Raw genomic sequence first — 21,000 nt, 5'->3', positions numbered from 1 at the left:
TTATGGCTCTAATCTATCACTTTTCCAAATGGAGGTACAAACCTTGAAATAGCAAAGGAAAAAAAAAATTAAAAGCATGTATATGTTAATGTGCAACTACATATGTGAAAATTCTGATGTCATTTAGATACAGCAATTAAGAACCATTGAATATGTAAATCTGGTAAAAAAAATAACAAAAAGTAACAAAAATAACCTCAATATTTATTTACTTCCTTCCAAAAACCAACAAAAAAAATCACCTATTATTTCGATACCTAACTTTTAAGGTTAATACTAAAATGTTGAACAATTTTTTTTTTGCTGTAAGTATGCCTACAACCACCAACGGTACGTGGCACACTTTTAATTCAATTTCTCAATATATTGTAATGCAAGAAAAGAACTTACATGGTTTTAGTTTTTTCTGCAAGTAGACCTTTGGCTTGCAACTGATTTTGATGTTTTTCTGTATCCAGTAGCTTTCCATATGCTTCCTATGGCAAATAAAATACACATGCTTAAAATAAGAGAAGTAGTACATATTACTTCTATTTCATTTTACCTTGAGTACATTTCAAAAGAGACTTCTTTAAATAATAGATGCACAGTAAATAAGAAAATGTTTCCAAATAATATTTCTCATTAACTAAAGAATGGTAATTTAACCGATTTTTAAGTAACTATAAAAAAATTACCAACTCCAGTGAGGTTGGTAAAAACAAACCCACAAACTATTTTCCTTAAGAGTTCCACAAACTGGACCAAATATTGCCTTAAAAACAAACAAACAAAAACCCCCACATAACTGACACAGCAACATATACTTTAAACTGAGAGAATTAACAACCAGTAAAATTATCTAACATTTAATATTTATGTAATATTTAAGTCCTCATCGTATAGCTTGTACCTTTAAAAGTTTTCTATTATATTTATTTTTCATATTTGATTTTTGCCTATTCATTTACTTTCTAACAAAGTCTGTGAATGCATGTCTCTTGTTTGTAATGCAGGTGGGGGAAAACTTGCCATTTTGTTAGACCTTGTAAAAAACAATAATCTAGCAATAAAGGCTATCAGTGAAATATATTTCCTAGGAAATGAATTTACAACAAGCAGAAAAATGCAATTGGCTATTTTTTTTTGATTCAGCAAACTTGATTATTTGAGAATTCACATTTGTTAATATGTGTCTTCATTTATAATTGACACATAACCTAGCACACTAATACCTAATGAACAAACTGATATTTTCAGAAGATGAGTTAGAGATGATATAAATGACATTTGTTTCTTGTTAATCACGACATTTTCCATTATCCTTATGGATACTGGACAACACAACTTTTCCAACATGATAGAGATGTCCATCCATACCTCAAACAGTCTTAATAGTGTCAAGTTTTCAGGGGCAACTTCCTGTGGGTTCTGATTAGACTAACATATTATATTACAATGTAGTTGACAAAGAGTTTGTTTTCTTTGCCACTGTCTTTGTATTTATCAGTACTTGCATTTTGCTATTATATTATCTCCATTTTGCAACCTTTTTTTTTTTTCAGGAATACATTTCTATCATGGGGAAAAGAATATTAAAAGAAAAGAGAAAGGATGTAAATTGTGAGCCTCTGAGTTTCATGTCGGTGAGAAAAGCTGAGATTATACTCAACAGGTTAGGGCTTCTCAGTGAGGAGGATATAGATTCGTTTCTTATGGTTGGGGAGACTTGTGTTTTGTTTGGTTTTTCAATAAGATTAGTTGAATTGATAGCTTAGACATGATAAAGGAGCAGAAAGAAAAAGAAAAGCAGCCCTTTAAAGCTATAAATCTGTGGCTGAGCTCCAGACTCTGACAGTGGTCATGAATACCTCAAACAAAATGAAACAATCACTAGTTTGGTAATTCTAAAGACAGAACTCCAGGACAGCAGCAGCATCCAAGACTTGAACTGGTTAGATATATAAATTTTTAGGTGCCATTCCAAACTTTCTGAAGAGGAACCTCTGGGGTGGGGCTCAGTGACTAATTTTAATGATGCCTTCAAGCATTGGACACTGAAGTTTGGATCTGAACTCTAAAGCTCCAGAGTCTAGTGCAACACAACAGCAAGGGGACAAATGAAGTCATATCAATTCTAGAATCCAATTAAGCATAACTATTCCTATAACTATATCTAAAGTACAATTGGTCACATGTAACAGGTGAATATATCTGAAGATTTAAAGTAACTGTCAATCCTAAAGAATGCAAGAACTAATGTGAATATCCACATATAGAATATATACCTGCTATTGAACTTAAAATTTTACAATTTGTCGCCCAAGAATTGTTGAGCTTCATTTGACAGTTTGTGATTAGGGCATTTTTCAAGGTTAAGATAATAGTTTGTGACTCCAACTGGATAGCTGGTGCATCTTTACTTAGACAGCATTTCTCAAGTTCTCTGGACAGGTAAAATAAGGGAAACCCCCTCCCAAAATGAAGCTTCCCCCATTTATGCAAAGTGGACAGGCAGCGCAAACAGCATCTCACTGGATACCTTGCACTGCCCATCAGCAGGCAGGACCCCTGCTAGACTGCTGTCCTTGGGGACTCTGGTACAGGAAAGGCCTCAGTGTCTCAGCTGGTCTGTTCCAGTCTTGAGATTCTAAGAGTACATAATTGAGAGTTGTATCTTTCAAATATAGCTGAGAAAATAGGAATCTAAGAGAATACCAACAAGAGTGAGGCGATACTCTCCCCTGGTTCTAAGGGGGCATTTAGTTCTCTGGAATAACCAAGGCAATTAAAATGAAAATAATTCACTTGCTTCAGAGGTAAAAGCTTTTAGTCAAATTCGGACTGCTACACTTATCATTATTTTCCAGTTACTGTAGATCAATTTTTAAGTCCCCATTTTTCTTAAAATTTTCTTCGGCATGCTATTATTCTCTTCCAGTATATTTAGTTCCATAATAATTTATAAATTTATAATTTTCAAATAAAATAAGGAGAAACAATGCAGAACGTGAGAAGGTAACCCATGAAAAAGTACATGTCAAGTTTCAAACACAGTAAATTCTATTCCTTTACAGCAAAGGCTAATTTACACTTTGATGGCTATAATCTATCAAGTTATATAATCATTTAACCACTTCATACATTTCTTTAAGTATGAAAATATATAAGAAGCACTGAGCACAGTGCTTGACCTCTAGCAATGCAATGGTCCAATGACAGTATGAGTGGATTAAGGCATTCAGGACTTAAACAATCAAAACCATCTTATTAGTGTACATTTCTATTTATTCTCATTTCTAAATAATAAAACCACTTTTGAGATTCTATTGCAGAGATAACAGTTCTCTGGAAAGTAGATTCTATAGTTTCACCTCCCTGAAGAGATGTGTACTAATTTACATCAAAAACTCCTTGAGGGTATAAAATATGCCAGGAACTGTCAACATCACAGATTATCACTGGTAGCTTCTGGTACATTGTTAAGTTTCCACTTAATTTTTAAGGGACGCTAGAGAATTAGTCTGACCCCTTCTACAGCAAGTTTATATACTGTATTTAATAGTATAATTTTCAAATATGACAGGAATAACCCAGATGTGAAATGCTGAATCATTAATCACAGCTATGATTAATATTTCATAAAATCAAAGCAAGCCTATCCACCTCTGTGTCATCAGATTTCCATAATGTATGAGTCAAATTTAGAAGGTGTCTAATTTGAAAATACCAGATGCTCAGGTTGCAGAAAAGAAATACTTAAACTAAACCCTTCCAAGAGTATGAGCAATATGAATTTTAGTATCCTTCTAATATCTGTTTTGGTTATATTAATCATGTAGAATTTCAATTTTAGGAAAAGTAAACAAATAATATTTCTTGGTGAGTGGTCTTGGAAAAGCCAACTGTATTATGATATACAAAATATACATTAACAAACTAACATTAATTATCATCTTTTATACTAATTCAATAATAAGAAACAGCTGACTTAAAATACGCATTTGTTGAAAAAGTCACAGAAAATCAATTTCATAAATATCATCTCAATAGTTTGTTATTGGCATATGCAAAATCAAATGAAACAAATAAAAATTTAACTTATTCTTCATGGTTCCTACTATTTTCTAAAAGATTTATTTATTTATTTATTTATTTATTTATTTATGCACAGAAGAACTGGGTATGGGCCAGAGATGCAGGGGGCGAGGGGACTCACCAGAAACAGCGGAGAGCAGAGCAAGTGGATCTACTGAAATACACTGCTAAGGGGAGCAGAGGGCGAGACAGGAGAGGTCTGCTGTGCCATGCGGGCTAGCCCCCTGGCCAGGGATTGAATTCAGGCCACAGCAGTGATAGCGTAATATTGCTGAGACTTAACCCCTATGCTACCAGGAAGGTCTGGTTCCTACTATTTATCTAACATTCCCAATGACATGTTTCTATTGAGGAGCCTTGCTCTTACTCTGTGAATGTGCTATTCAAAATAAAAAAGAAATAGTCCCATACACAGGTCTGGTAGACAAGTATTCTGGGAAAGTACAAATTCAAGAGTAATTACATAAAAATGCTTGTAACTCAAACACCATATATTCTTACTATTCAACTTAAAGTTTCATCATATATTAACAATTGTACCATTATAAAAGAAGTCATCTGATTAAAATCAAAGGAGGCAATGACTTAAGGCAGTTTTAAAAAATTAATTTTCCTAATTGTTACGCTTAGAACAAACAAGATATACAATGGTTGCTGCTCATATACAGGGATAATGTAGATGAAAGATACCTCTAGAACAGCAATTTCTATTGTTGAATTCATTAACTGAATCAATTTCTACCGACAAGTCTTCAAACAGCATGCAGACACATGTCCGTACCAGTCCTTAGCTTTTTAAAAATAAGCACTTTACATAGCTGTAAAATGGTAACTTTATGATACTGAAATATGAGAAGGGTCACTATTTTAAGTCCACTTTTACAAAGAAGAGTACTACATCATAAATATTCACCACCAAGTAACAAAGAAGATATACACTAAATAAGAAATCTGTGGTACTAGCTTCCAGGACTTTCGCTTATTGAGTAGGGAGTCATCATATCATCAAGCCACATTCTTCTGGAAGGCTCTCACATTTTATGAACATGGAAGTTTACTGCAGTCATCTAAAATAAGTGGGAGAATTCCTTAATAAGCCAGGAGCTTCTTTCAAAAGGCAATGAATTCTCTATGCATGTTATGAGTCTTAGAATTACTTGTTTTCTTTCATATTTTCAACTCTTTTCTTAGTTCAGTGATCTAGTTACTCCTTAATTTCATGTTTTTGGGGGAATGGTAGAGATCACCTGTGGGCATGCGGTTCTTAAGTAAGGAGATTTTAGCACTATCTCTTCACTATAATGTTGATGAGGGGAAAAAAAAATTGCTGAGGACACTGAACAATGCTCACTAGATCTACTTTTCATATACTTCATTTTGCTTAAGGGAGGACTTGGTGTAATTCCTTCAATTTATAGACATACCTAGAAAATATTCCATTGTTTACTGCAAAATAAACATAAATGAGCTTTCTATCTGACACTAAATTTCCAGAGTGGTTTTTAGAAACATAACCTTATTTTAAAGCTGGTGTGTGCGCACATGTACAGCAGCATAGGGGGATGCAAACTTCAGTAAATGTTTAATGTAGCTGACAACTTACAGAACTTCTGATATTCTTTACAAGGCTCTACAATGTTTCTTAAGCACTAGAGATATCTAGCATTATGGGACATTCAAAGGTATCTGCGTAGAAAGAGTTTTTTGTTACCCAATGTTGAAGTACCAGTGGGTTTCTGCAACAGGCTTTTTTACTGAATGACTTCACAGAGCTTTTTACCATGTTAAGTATCTCCTTCGAGTTTCCCAGTATGCAGCATCCCCAAACTAGCAATATCAGAACCCCTTTCCTGAGGAATATTTTGTAACTTGTTCCTCAGATTGAGCTTTGGGAAAGGTTGTGTTATAGATGTACTTTGATTAAAGAATCATAATATACAAAAGGTTTCCCGCTTCAGAGTCCAAGAACCACATCCCATGAGTTTTAAATAGCTGTCAATTCACTTTTAGTGAGAGAACTTAAAAACTGTCAAAAGACATGCATTAAGAAGAAAGAAACAGGGCCTCCCCGGTGGTGCAGCGGTTGAGTGCTGGGTTGCGAAGCTCCCCGCAGCCTCTGCGGCGCCGGTTCAATCCCCGGCTGCTCCCTGGCCACCAGAGAAGGGTCCCACATGGTGCACAGACCTCTCCTGCCGCCCGCTGCTCCCCTCAGCAGTGTACTTCGGTCCTTCTGCCTGCTCTGCTCCCCGCTCTGGCTCTGGTGAATTCTCTCACCCTCCCGCGCTTCTGACTGTACCCAGTCAGAAATTTTTCTTAAAATTAGCTTGTGTCTTGTCCCTTAATTTTAAGAAAAATGTTAATTCCAGTTTCTTCAAATGACCCAACTTGTAAACATTTTATGAACACAGCCCATTCCTCCCTTTACCACCAGCTTGGGGGGCCTGGATGGGATCCTGCTGTTGAGGCAAGGTACGTCTCTGGCAGGCTGGTTGATCCAAAGGGCACACCACCCTTCCAACCTACACTTTAATTGTACACAAAGGGTTTTCTCCCTCATCTAGATGTAGGGTATTCATAAGTGAGCCATTCTATGGGCTAGCCTTTTTTTTTTTTTACAGACACAGATAACCTTAAAAAAAAAAATTCTTTCATTTCCTACACACATTTGCTCACTTATTTCAGGGAACTCTCTTTATTCTTTATTTCTTCATTCTGCTTCTGAAACCCTAAACTGAACCTCTAAATCATGTTTGAAAAGAATACAAGTTTTACTGGTTAAGTGGCTATTAAAGGAAATGGAAAGCCATCCATTTCAGGTGAAAAAAGACAGATGAGTCAGTGCCACCAAGCATGGAGCTCTCTTTTCAGAACTCAACGAGCCTTTCAGAAACTTCTTAAGTCTCTTATTTCTCCTTACTTAAATTACTTGTTACTGTTAAAGAAAGTACTTGTTAGTATTGTTTAATACTTTTTTCATTACATATATACATCATACTCACTATTTGATAAAACAAATAGGTTGCTATTGACTTTCCCTGCAACCTGAAGACATGCATATCACTGCATCCACGAGAAAATGGGAGTCCAACTAAACACCTAACCTTTAGAAGGTGACATATTTGGAAAGTCTGACGCCCCTCCATGGATCATCACTTCCTCCTCACTTCTTCACAAAAATTGGATGGACTGTTTATAGGCCAATTGGAAATAATGACCACTAAAGCATTATAGGTTATTCTTAATAGTAAGTTGCATCAGGATCTTTTATTAGCTGCCATAGTTTAATATATTAAGTTTAACATGCAAATAGTGACCAACTACTGAAAAAATATTTCAACTTTATTACAGAAGATAAAAAAGGTTTACTGACTTCAGAAAGGTCTCCCGGCAGAACCACACACATGATCTAATGTCTCCTTGTTATTATTTTTGTCAAAAATCTTGGTAGATGGCTGCCATCCTCACACAATTACAGTTGGTCAACTATGTGGTTGAAAAACCCAGAGTATGGCTTAGTGTCTTTTACCCTGTCACATGGGAAGAAGTGATATCAACAAAAAGAAAGGTAGCAACCATTCATTTCCATGAATTTAATGCTGCACAGCCTTTGGGGGCCAATTGTCTTGCTGCTATGGGATGGCAGCAGGGGAATGAATCACTTTTGAATAGAGAATGGGAGAGCGCTCCATCTCCCCATCAAGAAGAAGGCAGAACAAAGGAGAGAACAAACATGAAGCAGTTTCAAGTTGTTTCATATTTTACTTTAAATGGAAGGCCTGACATAACTACACCACCACTTCTGTAAGCGAATATTTAGCCACACTATTTCAAAATAACAAACAATATCTAGGATGAAGTTGATTTGTATCATCTAAGAAAGAGACTGGTATGACTACAGTTGTTATTTACTGGCATTTGTCATGCATGTTGTTAAAGTGATTGGAGTATATTTAGGAAAATATTTCTCCTTTTTTCCATACTTATAATTACTTTAAAATTCCATAAAAAACCTTTTTTTTAGAAAATACAAGGCTACATTAATTATCTGAATTATAACGCTCAAGTTTAGCCAAAGTATCTGTAATTCACGTAAGTAAACTGTTCTGATGATTAATAAAACAAATGCTAAACCCCACACTGGTTAGGGGGGTCAAAATACCCAACAAAATAAACTGACCTAAATTACTGAATTAACTAAAACAAAATCCCACAGGCATCTCCTACACATAACAGAAACTATAAATACTCAAGAAGAATGTTTATTAATCATACGTAATTTGACATTTTAGTCAGAGGACAACAGCACTCTATCCACTGAGAATCTGACCTGTTTCTTGAACAATATCTTTTAAAACACATAAATTAAAATAAAGTTAGGCCTCTTATACAATGTGTAATTTCTTCATTATGATGGAATGCAACAAAATATCTTGCCCTTGGGTTGCTCAGTTTCAGCCAAAACAAATGCAAATGGCTTGTCAGATGACAGCTGTTTGATAAGGCTCTTATACAAGACCTGCATGCTTTACTTTTTTCCGTGAAACTTGGGATGAAAGGCAGAAGGCAGGAAGAGAATTAATGTAGCATACAGTCTAAAGGCAATGCTACAACCGTGATTAAGTAGAAAAGTTAAAAGGCACAGATTTTCCACAGCTTCGCTGCGTGCAACCCATCCGTGTAACAAGTTGACAGGCCTAGCGCGTCAGCTCCATCATCCCCTCCGACAGCTAAAACGCAGCATTGCATCCCTTTTCAGAGAAAATTTGCGTCTGCACCATGAAGCGTTGTACATTATTTCTTAGCACTGCAGGGGGCTCAAGTCCATATGGAACCTTCACAAATATTACCACAGATCAAACCAGCAGCGTTCGGAGGCAGATTTGACATACCTATTTAAATGAACAGCAGGGGTCCTCGGGCAGCCTCGGGCTGCGCAGAGAGAACCTCAGTGGAAAGCCAGAGCTGCAGCTCCATTACTCAGCAAAGACATACTCTACATTTATCATTCATTTCATTTCTACCAGGGCAAGAAGCTCATTTGCCCAAGGTCAACAAAAAGCGAAAAGAAGGTTTTCTTTTTTTCCCCAAGAAATAAATGTACCTGACAAGTGGGGATTTTGTCCTGTGGGTTTGTGGAGCACAAACACCAGATAGTTCTAAAAAGCAGAGTAAATGTGTGCATGGGATTCAACCCTGAAATCTAAACGGAGATGGGCAAAGCCCAGTGGATATTTCTGAAACTTTTAAAAATCATATAATGAATAAAATAAATTTGACATGTTCTATTAATAAAATAAAAAGGGTTCCAGCCCTTTTTCCCTCTCCCCTCCCCCCAATAACACCAAGGAACCCCCAAATTTGCAAGCTATTAAACACCTTCAGTTCTGAAACAAAATAAAAACTTCCCAGTACACTATATTGCAAGCGGAAGTCATTTATAGATCTTTAAAAAAAAAAAACAAAAAAAAAAACCCCAAACATATTTTAGCCTCATACATTGCCTTAGCCTGTAATGCAAAATTATATACAAATAACCAAATGTACAGATAGCTATTTGGCTCTCTCCCAAAGCTCCCTGACAGCTTCATATACTAAAAGTAGTGCCTCTATCCCGGTCTGTCATATCTAGAAGCACCCGACATACACTCTTACTAAGTTGAACATTTATCTCTTCAAATGATTATAATTTGTAACAAAAAGCATTTTAAGGGCAAACCATTCTGATATAAATTGTTTTACCTTTAGAAAAATAATTAATAAAATATAAAGCGTTTGACAGACTTTCACACCTCTATAACTCTTATTTCAAACATTATAGAGTATTTTAAATAAATTCTAAACCTGAGAAAAATCCCTAGTATAATTAATTCCTTAGTTTACAGTTTATATTATTTGTCATGAAGGTAATATACTTACATGCATTAATGAGTAATACGACTGTTTGCCAGTATAAAAGAGAAAATGAAATGGACGGCCATCTTCTCCCCACTGGATTGCTAATAAAAAAACAGATGAAAATAAACAAAAATAAAAATATGCAAAGAGACAAACAGCTATACTTAATTGCAGTTATGAAAAATGTCAAAGTAACAAAAAAGCATGAACATTTAGAATATTAATATTAAGTTACTTTAACTTGTAGATATTTAGGATGTTGGATATTTCATATATATTAATATAAAATGTTTGTATTTGATAAAATATTACTAAATATTTTATCATGAGAATTTCTGTACTTTGTTTTAAATAAACACATAAAATAGCCAAAATTATCTTGCTAAAACAAACAAAAAAACTAAATTTGGCTGTAAATACAATACACTCCTAATTCTTAAAAAGGAGACTTAAAAAGTCAATCACAGCATACTTAGTAATTTAGAAAAAATCAGACTATAACAAAGAAAAAGACTAAATGGATTTTTCCATGTCACATTATTTCAACCCTGTGATGACACACCTCTGAGTTTAAAATGTCTAAAACAGCAGGGGCCCCAAAAATTCTTTTTGTAATCCTTTTGGACATATGGTCATTCACATCTAATAAACGCAAAATAAACTAAGAAATAGTCACTACAGTAAATAAACGGAACATCAATGCCATGTCCTTTCCTATACTTCTACTGAGTTGTTTCTCTGTTAACAATCTTCAGAAACTCTAATAGTGTCCTCTGTCTGTTACATAAATTGTAAATGCTTTTCTCCCAATCTGTCACCTGTGTTTTAATTTTATGATGTCTTTCAAAATCAAGTTTGAAATACGGCCGAATTTATTCCTTTTCCTCAATGGCATTGTACCTCAAGCCTGTTTTCATTACCATTCTTATTAAAGAATCTTTAAGATATTTTTCACTAATTCCTCCCTACCTACAAAATTTAATACCATAAATACACTGCATCTGTTAATGTATATCTAGGCCCTTTGGAGAGCCACAGACATTTTAATGGGTAAGATTTCTTTTACGTCCTCTGAACCAATTTAATTAAATGGTGGTAGTAGCGCAGAGTAGACAGAATCAGTGGCCAAAATAAAGTACTCAGCATCAGCATATTTGTTGGTGCTGTATTTTTTCAATTCTAAGATAGTTTTTCAGATTTTAATATCTTTGACAATAGAATTTATTTTATAATTAATGTAGAAACTATGATACATACCATCAGCTTGTTTTCTTTGTATGAGATATATATAATGGGACCTCTTAGAATCTGATATTTTAGACTGAATGGAATTAAGTATATATGGAATTAAGTATATATTACACACATTCTTCAATGAGACCAAACTCAAAAATTCTTCCAAGGATTTGTAGTGGAGTCTTATGGACAACCATAGGGGCAACGGCATCTCCATTGAAAAACCATGTTTTGGACTTTCCATGAACCATTTTCCTATAATTTCTTCTAGAAATTTTGGTCTCAAGTTTAGAAATTTAATCTATCTGAAATTTATGTTCATGAGGCAGAAATTCAAGTATTGTTTTATTCAACAGAGCCATCATCCTGTTAGTATTTTGAATAGTCCACCCTTTTCTGTTGAAATGCCACCTGTACAATACATAGACTTTCTTTCTCTTCTGTCTTTCTCTTCTGAGGGTAATTGTTATTCCACACAGACCACTTTAGTGAATACAATTAAAAGGATGAACAAAATTTCATGATAAGTGGTGAATAAAAATCTTGATTAGGAGTTTAGCTTGAAAAACAAAACCAGATTTGCCATTGCCTTATGGATAAGTCAAATATCCTCCAACATCATTTTCATATTTACAACTTTATTTTACATCAATTTTCACTCAGAAAGTAACTCAGGAAGACAAATACCATGATTGTCAATAAGACTTCACTATAAATCCTTGGAAGAATTTTTGAGTTGGGTCTCATTGAAGAATGTGTGTATTATATATACTTATGTAGGTGTCCATATATACTTAATTCCATTCAATCTAAAATATCAGATTTTAAGAGGTCCCATTATATATATCTCATACAAAGAAAACAAGCTGATGGTGTGTATCATAGTTTCTACATTAATCATAAAATGAATTCTATTGTCAAAGATATTAAAATCTGAAAAACTGTCTTAGAATTGAAAAAATACAGCACCAACAAATATGCTGATGCTGAGTACTTTATTTTGCCCACTGGTTCTGTCTACTCTGAGCTACTACCACCATTTAAATAAAAATCAGTTCTTTGCTGTTTGCTGCATTTTAATACCTAGTATGGTAAATTCCTTTTATTAGTCTTAATTCTTTTTAAAAACTCTCTCACTGGGCCTCTCTGGTGGCACAGTGGTTGAGCGCTGGATTGCGAAGCTGCTGCAGCCTCTGCAGCGCCAGTTCGATCCCCGGCTGCTCACCGGCCACCAGAGGAGGGTCCCACATGGCACGCAGACCGCTCCTGCCTCCCGCTGCTCCCCTAAGCAGCGTACTTCGGTCCTTCTGCCTGCTCTGCTCCCCGCTCTGGCTCTGGTGAATTCTCTCACCCTCCCGCACTTCTGACTATACCCAGTGCTTGTATAAATAAATAAATAAATCTTAAAAAAAAAAAAAAAAAAAAACTCTCATTGCTTCCTGCACATTTACATTCTCAAATAAATTTGTAAGTTTCCCCAAAAATCTACTAAGACTTTGAAATTATAATAGATTAATAATTTTTAAAGTAGCAACTCTGCATTATTGCATTTCCTTACAGAAATATGAAATCTTTTTTCCAACTATTCAGATTTTCACTTATGATCTTCAAGTTTATAATTTTCAGATATAAACCTTACATCATTTTGTAAACTTAATATTTTGGTTTGTTGTTTTGCTACTTCCCCCTCAATTATCTATGCTTTCTATAAATTTTAATTACATAAGTAATTATCTTTAATTAGATAGATTTTATTTTTTAGAGCGGCTTTGAGAGCTAAATTGAGAGGAAGGCACAGAGATTTCCCATATACACCTGTGCCCACATACGTAGCCACTTCCATTATCAGCACCCCTATCAGAGTGGTATATTTGTTACAACTGGGTGACACATCTGTATCACCCAGAGTCTGTGGTTTACATTAGTAGTCGTTCTTGGCATTGTACATTCTATGGGTTTAGACAAATTTATAATGATATATATCTGTCATTACAATGTCATAGAGCAGTTTCACTGCCCTAAAAATCCTCTATGCTTAGTTGTCCTTTCTTCTCAGCCTCCCACAAACTCCAGGAGATGACTGATCCTTTTACTTTCTCCATGGTTTTGCCTTTTCCAGAATGTCATATAGTTGGAAATAGATGGTTTCAGATGAGTTTCTTTCACTTAATATGCATTTAAGGTTCCTCTATGTGTTCGCATAGTTTGTTAGTACATTTCTTTTTTTCTATTGTCTGGATGTACCACAGTTTAATTATCCATTTACCAAGTGAAGGACATCTTAGTCACTTCAAGTGTGATAATTATGAAAGCAACTGCTATGAACATCTGTGTGCAGGATTTTGTGTGGATCTAAGTTTTCAACTCCTCTGGATAATGGATAGATGACAAGTAACTACTGGATCATCTGGTTAGGGTATGTTTAGTTTTGAAAGATATTTCCAAACTATCTTCCAAAGGGGCTGTCCCATTTTACACTCCCACCAGCAGCGAATGAAAGCTCCTGTTGCTAGATAGCCTTGCCAGAATTTGGTGCTGTAAGTACTTTGTCTTTCGGTGATTCTAATAGGTGGTAATGGTACCTCACCATTGTTTTAATTTACATTTCCCTAAGGTGCAGAATCTTTTCATATGCCTATTTGCCATCTGTAGATCTTCTTTGGTGAGATGTCTGTTAAGCTTGGCTTATTTTAAATCAGGTGTTTTCTTCTTGTTAAGTTTTAATAGTTCTTTGCGTATTTTGGATTCAGCCCTTTATAAGTCTTTCCCAAATATTTTCTCCTGTTCTGTGGCTTGTCTTTTCATTTTCTTGACAGCATCTTTTCCATAGCAAAAGCTTTTAACTAATCAAATCCTGCTTATCAATTCTTTCATATTATTGCTAAAAAGCCATAGCCAAAATCAAGATCTACTAGGTTATTAATAATTTACTGAGCCGGCCTATTCAAATTGTACACCACTTTTTGTGTAAATTTTGGCAGATCGTGAGTCTTCCAAGTAATCAGTCCATTTTTGTCTGTTATCAAATGTAGGCACAAAGCTGTGCAAAGTATTGCTTGATTATCCTTTTTTAATGACCATGGCTCTGTAGCAGTGCTCTTCTTTCATTTCTAATATTGGTAATTTGTGTTCTCTTTTTTTTAAGTTAGCCTGGCTAGAGGCTTATCAAATTTATTGAGCTTTTGTAAGAATCAGCTTTTGGTTTTGATGATTTTCTCCACTGATCTCCTGTTTTCAATCCCACTGATTTCTGCTCTAATTTTTATTATTTCTTTTCTAGTGCTTCTTTTGGATTGGCTGCTCTTTTCTAGTTTCCTAAAATGAAAGCTTAGATGATTGATTTTAATCTTGTTTCTTTTCTATTGTTATGCATTCAATGTTATAAATTTCCATCCAAACACTGCTTCTGCTCACTCTTCTTATAAATATTAAATATTAGAATTCCCTCACCAGAGGCAAAGTTAGAGTTTGTTCTGGATTTTTTCATGCAAATACACACACACTTTGTGTGTGTGTTCGTGTGTACGTGCACTGAATATACAGGATCTTTTGCATGTTTTCAATTAGTGATTACCAGGGGTAGTTGGGATATTTAAATTGGGAAAAGGGAGGCTATGTTATGGTGAGGGATAAAACTGGACTTTCAGCCGTGAACTTAATGTAGCATATACACACTTTGATTTGCAGTGATGCACACTAAAACATATGTTATAATACAATGCTACTTCAATAAAATAAATGAATAAATATATACACACACACTGAAAAATGGTATTAAGCTATACTTAAACTACATACTTGCTATGGAAAATGTGTCTCCCCTCACATTCTAATTTACAATGGAAACTAATCCCTAATGTAATGGTATTTGGGTATGATAAGGTCAGAAGGGTAGAGCTCTCATGAAGGGGATCAGTGCCATCATGAAAGAAACCTCAGAGAGATCCCTGATTCCTTCCACCATGTGAATTTGGCAGGAAGACAACTGTTTATGTACCAGGAAGCAGGTTCTTACCAGGCACCTTGATCATGGACTTGTAGTCACCAGAATTGAGAGAAAATAATTTCTGTTGTCTGTAAGCCACCTAGCCTATTGTAACTGAAACGGACTAAGGCAATACTACACTATTTTAACTTGCTTTGCCCACCTAATAATGTGGGCAATACAACTACCCTATCTCACTCTATTTATCTTCTGCACATTATTCTATTGTAACTCTGTTAGTTAGACTGCTTCTAATATTTTCCTAACATATAACATTTACCATTTCTAATCTAATGACTGATAATGATGTCATTGTTTTACAGAGCCCTAATTCTGATCTGATATTTCCTATATTTACTGGCTACTTTTATTTTCTCCATTTATGAATTGCCTCTTTTCCCCTTTGGCCATTTTTCTACTAGGCTGTTTCCCTTGTTAATTTTAGGAATAATTTATTCCAGAGATCAGATCTCTGTCATGCTTCAATTTTTCTCCAGTCTGTAGCTTGTTAATTTGAATTTATAATATTTTTTTTCAAAGAGAAGTTTTAAATTTTAAAATAGATAATTTATCAATTTTGTCCTTGCTGTCTTTATGACTTAGTGCATAATAGCATGCTATTAAAAAGATCCTCAACAAGTGCTGGAGAGGATGCAAAGAAAACAGAACCCTATTACACTGTTGATAGGAATGTGAACTAGTATAACCATTAATGGAAAGCAATCTGTATTGAGCTTTAAAAATTAAATGTGGTACAATCAAGCAGTCCCATTCTTAGGCATACAGCCACAGAATATGAAACCATCAATACTAAAGCCCATGTGTTCCACAGTGTTCATAGCAGCATTATTTATGATAGCTGGGACATGGAAGGAACCTAAATGCCCACAGATGGATGACCAGATCAAGAAGATGAGGTATACCCACACCAGAGTATTATATCGCCACAAGAAAGGATGCAATGCAACCATTTTCAACAAAATGCAGAGTTCAAGAAAATTATATATAGCAACATAAATCAGAACAATAAAAATACTGCACATTTACACAGCAATTTGACAACATAAAACACTTTCAACTAACAGTAAAAGTAAAGTGGATATCAATAAATATCCTGACAGTTCTGAGGTTAAAGACAGAGGTGATACACTAATACCAAAACCGAATAAGGACAACACAAAAAAGGAAAACTACAGGCCAATCTCCCTAATGAACACTGATGCAAAAATCCTCAATAAAATTTTAGCTATCAGAATCCAACAATGTATCCATAAGATAATTCACCACGACCAAGTAGGATTCATTCCAGGGACACAAGGATGGTTTAACATCTGAAAATCAATCAACGTTATCCAACACATCAACAAAAAGAAATATAAAAACCATATGATAATATCAATAGATGCTGAGAAAGCTTTCGACAAAGTGCAACACCCATTCATGATAAAAGCCCTTGAAATTCTTGGGATACAAGGAACATACCTCAACATCATAAAGGCCATCTATGACAAGCCAACAGCCAGTATCATCCTCAATGGTGAAAAGCTGAAAGCAATTCCATTAAGATCTGGAACAAGACAAGGATGTCCACTCTCACCACTGCTTTTCAATATAATACTGGAAGTCCTAGCCAGAGCAATAAGACAAGAGAAAGACATCCAAGGAATCCAAATAGGAAAAGAAGAAGTCAAACTATCACTATTTGCAGATGATATGATAATATACATAGAGAACCCCAAAAACTCCACAGAAAAACTAATTCAACTTATCAATCAATTCAGTAAAGTGGCAGGATACAAAATCAACACGCAAAAGTCAGTAGCCTTCCTATACACAAACAATAAATCTGAAGAACAAGAAATTAAAAAAAACATCCCTTTTATTATCGAAACAAAAAAAATCAAATATTTGGGAATAAATCTAACAAAAGAGGTAAAGGACCTATACAAAGAAAATTATAAAACACTGTTAAAAGAAATAGAAGAAGACACAAAGAAATGGAAAGACATCCCCTGCTCATGGATTGGAAGAATAAACATTATTAAAATGGCCATCCTACCAAAAGCAATATACCGATTCAATGCTATTCCAATCAAAATTTCAATGTCATTCTTCAAAGAAATAGAACAATTATTGATGAAATTCATATGGAATCACCAAAAACCCCGAATAGCCAAAGCACTCCTGAAAAAAAAAGAAGGAAATGGAGGCATCACACTCCCAGACTTCAAACTCTACTACAAAGCCATAATCATCAAAACTGCATGGTATTGGAACAAGAACAGACATACAGACCAATGGAATCGAATAGAAAATCCAGAAATAAACCCACAGATTTATGGTCAACTAATCTTTGACAATGGAGCAAAGACTATGCATTGGAGCAAAGAAAGTTTGTTCAATAAATGGTGCTGGGAAAACTGGGTTGCTACATGCAAAAGAATGAAGCTTGACCACTACCTCACACCATACACAAAAATCAACTCAAAATGGATTAAAGAACTAGACATAAGACCTGAAACCATAAAATACATAGAAGGAAATATAGGTGAAACACTACGTGATTTGCATATCAAAGACATCTTTACAGACACATCACCCAAAGCAGTGATAGTGAAGGCAAAGATCAACAGCTGGGACTACATCAAATTAAAGAGCTTCTGCACAGCAAAAGAGACAATAACAAAAACAAAGAGAAACCCCACCAACTGGGAGAACATTTTTGCACCCAACACTAATGATAAAGGACTGATCACAAAAATCTGCAAAGAGCTGATGAGACTCAACAACAACAAAGAAAATAACCCAGTCAAAAAATGGGCAGAAGAGCTAAAAAGAAACTTCTCTGAAGAGGAAATGCAAATGGCCAACAGACATGAAAAAATGTTCAACATCACTTGTCATCAGGGAAATGCAAATCAAAACTACCATGAGATACCATCTTACACCAGTGAGAATGGCACATATTAAAAAAACTAGCAACAACAAATGTTGGTGAGGTTGTGGAGAAAAAGGAACTCTCCTGCACTGTTGGTGGGAATGCAAACTGGTCCAACCACTATGGAGAGCTGTGTGGAGATTTCTGGACCTACTAAACATAGAGCTTCCATATGATCCAGCAATTCCACTCCTAGGTATTTACCCAAAGGACACAGAAACATCAATTCCAAAGAGCACCTGCACCCCTATGTTTATAGCAGCACTATTTACAAGAGCTAAGCTTTGGAAACAGCCCAAATGCCCAAAAATAGATGACTGGATCAAGAAGATGTGGTACATATATACCATGGAATATTACTCAGCATTCAAAAAAGATAAACACATGCAATTTGCAGCAACATGGATGGCGCTGGAAGGGATCATGCTCAGCGAAATAAGCCAAAAAGAAAAAGAAAAATACCGGATGGTCTCACTCATAGCAGGAATCTAGAAAACTTAAATAAGGGATCAGGAAAATGAATAACTATAAGAAAGTGAAAATCAAAATCAACAAAAAACTATGAACCAGAGACACTTTTTGGGGGGTGGGGGCCGGGAGGGGAGGGATTGGGATCAGAATGGGGCATGTGCAGTTGTATGGGGGAATATAAAAATAAAATTTATTATTTAATAAAAAAATAAATAAATAAAAGAAATCAGAGGCAAAAAAAAAAAAAGGACAGGTGACACAGGGGATCGTGGTTAAAAAAAAAAAAGAATCTCTCTTATTAGGGCAATTAATAAAATGAGTAGATGAAAGTAAAATTGATGTATACTTATAAGATAGTCTTCACTTATCTTAATGCTCAATTAACACAGAGAATTATACTAAAAAAATTGCTAATGTTAAACTATCCTTGTATTTCTTTGGGGAAAAGGTCCTCTTGTGGTTTTTCAGTACTTTACTTGATTTGCTATCATTTTACTTGGTGAGAAGAGACCAAAGGTTTTTTTTTAATGCAATTTATGTGCAGATTTGAAAATGATGTGAGACTTTAAAGTGAATTTGGACAGCTTTATATTTTTTCCTGATCTGCAACAGTCTGCATAATATAAAAGTTATAAGCATTTTCAAGTTATGATATACCTCATTGACAAAACCTAGTGGGGAGGGGGAGCTGTCGTTAGATCTTTGATTACCTTTTATTCTCCCACTTTTAGCCTAACCAGTATTCTCCTGATTAAGTCAATTTTGGGAATTGTCAATCAAGTTCATTGTTTTTTTCATAGTTGGTTTTATTTATACGACTGCCTTTTTTAATATCTTCACTGGCTTTATCAATTCATTTTTGATTTTCTGTCTTCTTGAACAAACTGTACTATTCATTTTCTAGTCTTTCTTTATGTCTAATAAATGTCTGCAAAACACAGAAATTGTTCTCATTGTCATATATTTCCAAATAGTCTGTAATCTCAATTTTGATTTCCTATTTAGTCCAATGTGATAGTTCTATTGATTTTGTCAGAAAATCCAAAGTATATTAATTTCTACTTTTTGGAACATGTTAGGTTTTCTCCATGGCCCGGTACATCACAATTCTATTAACATTTCATCGGTGTCTGCATAGAGAATATACTTAGTACTTATATCTGTAACTATAAAGCCATTCTATGCTACCAAAATTCTCTTGAATTTTAGTTAACAGCTTTTGCTGTAAACATTTCAATGCTAAATGTTTGGGACAAAAAGGTTCATGGTTGTCATATCCACTTGATGTATATTAGGTTTTGTCAATATAATTGAAGATTCCTGTCTCATGGAACCATGCCCTGAGCTCCTTGAATTCCATTTTGTCTAGTATTAGGTACTACTCCTTGCTTCTGTCATTGATTGAGTATATATTCCTTTGTTTTTCCCAATATTTTTATCACTTGCTTTAAACTATAGAGCAGAATTTTAACATTAACTCAACCTGGAATCTTATACTAAGAGAAGCAGGAGTACATTACAATTGTCATAATCTACTCAAAACTAAATTTCACTTATTTTTTTTTTTTAGAAGTGGGGTACAGGCCAGAGTCATGGGGGGTAAGAAGATTTACCAGAGAGAGAGGGGAGCAGAACAAGCAGATGTACCGACATACACTGCTGAGGGGAGCAGCGGGCGAAAAAGGAGAGGTCTGCAGCGCCATGTGGGTTGCTCCCCGCTGGCTGGGGATTGAACTCGTTCCGCAAAGGCTGCGGACAGCTTCACAGCGATGCGCTCAACCCCTTGCACCACCAGGGAAGTCCTTTGCTGATTTTTTTTTTAATACTTATTTTTTTATTTATACAGGAGCCAGGGTACAGGCCAGATGAGCAAGAGGGTGAGAGGATTCACCAGAGACAAAGTGGGGAACAGAACAGGCAGACTGGCAAAATACACTGCTGAGGGGAGCTGCGGGTGAGGCTGGAGAGGTCTACTTGCCATGTGGGTTGCTCCGAGGCTGGTGGGGATTGAACTGGCACTGCAGAGGCTGCAGACAGCCTCACAGTGCTGCACTCAACCGCCTGTGCCACCAGGGAGGCCCTGGTTTTTTTTTTTACATTAAAAATCAGTCATGTATTTACATAGTACAGCAAAATTGGTGGGTATGTGGCAAAATTTATTTTGCTAACTCTAAAGGAATACTGTATACACATATAGTTAAATATAATCAACTGAAATGTCAGAAAGTCCTACCAACACTGACATATTTCCAAAATAATACATGGGCATTTTCAGGGATATACAGTAGCTTCAGTTGTTACATTCTAGTTGATGGTGATAACAAACTTCTAATATTGAGAAAGTGGTTTGAAACTAACTTGAAAAAAAGAACTAGCCTCAGATGGGCAAATATATAAG

The 21,000-nt window shown here is 35.2% G+C and overlaps 1 protein-coding gene across 2 annotated transcripts in view; it reads right to left on the bottom strand.

Annotated features, from left to right (window-relative positions):
- MRPS9 (mitochondrial ribosomal protein S9) overlaps positions 1-21,000 on the bottom strand; it is a 53,014-nt gene that overhangs the window by 9,866 nt on the left and 22,148 nt on the right. For both annotated transcript variants that reach the window (XM_037528028.2, XM_037528029.2), the window contains exons 5-6: positions 9,994-10,073; positions 391-476 (exon numbers count right to left, since the gene is read on the bottom strand). In XM_037528028.2, coding sequence (XP_037383925.1) covers positions 391-476; positions 9,994-10,073 — 166 coding nt within the window. The remainder of the gene's footprint in view (positions 1-390; positions 477-9,993; positions 10,074-21,000) is intronic.

This window comes from Talpa occidentalis, unplaced genomic scaffold, assembly GCF_014898055.3.
Source record: "Talpa occidentalis isolate TD23 unplaced genomic scaffold, MPIMG_talOcc4v2.1 talOcc4.5, whole genome shotgun sequence".
Lineage (NCBI taxonomy): Eukaryota > Metazoa > Chordata > Mammalia > Eulipotyphla > Talpidae > Talpa > Talpa occidentalis.
The sequence above is the reverse complement of the archived record's forward strand: the minus strand, read 5'-3'. Positions and strand labels throughout refer to the sequence as shown.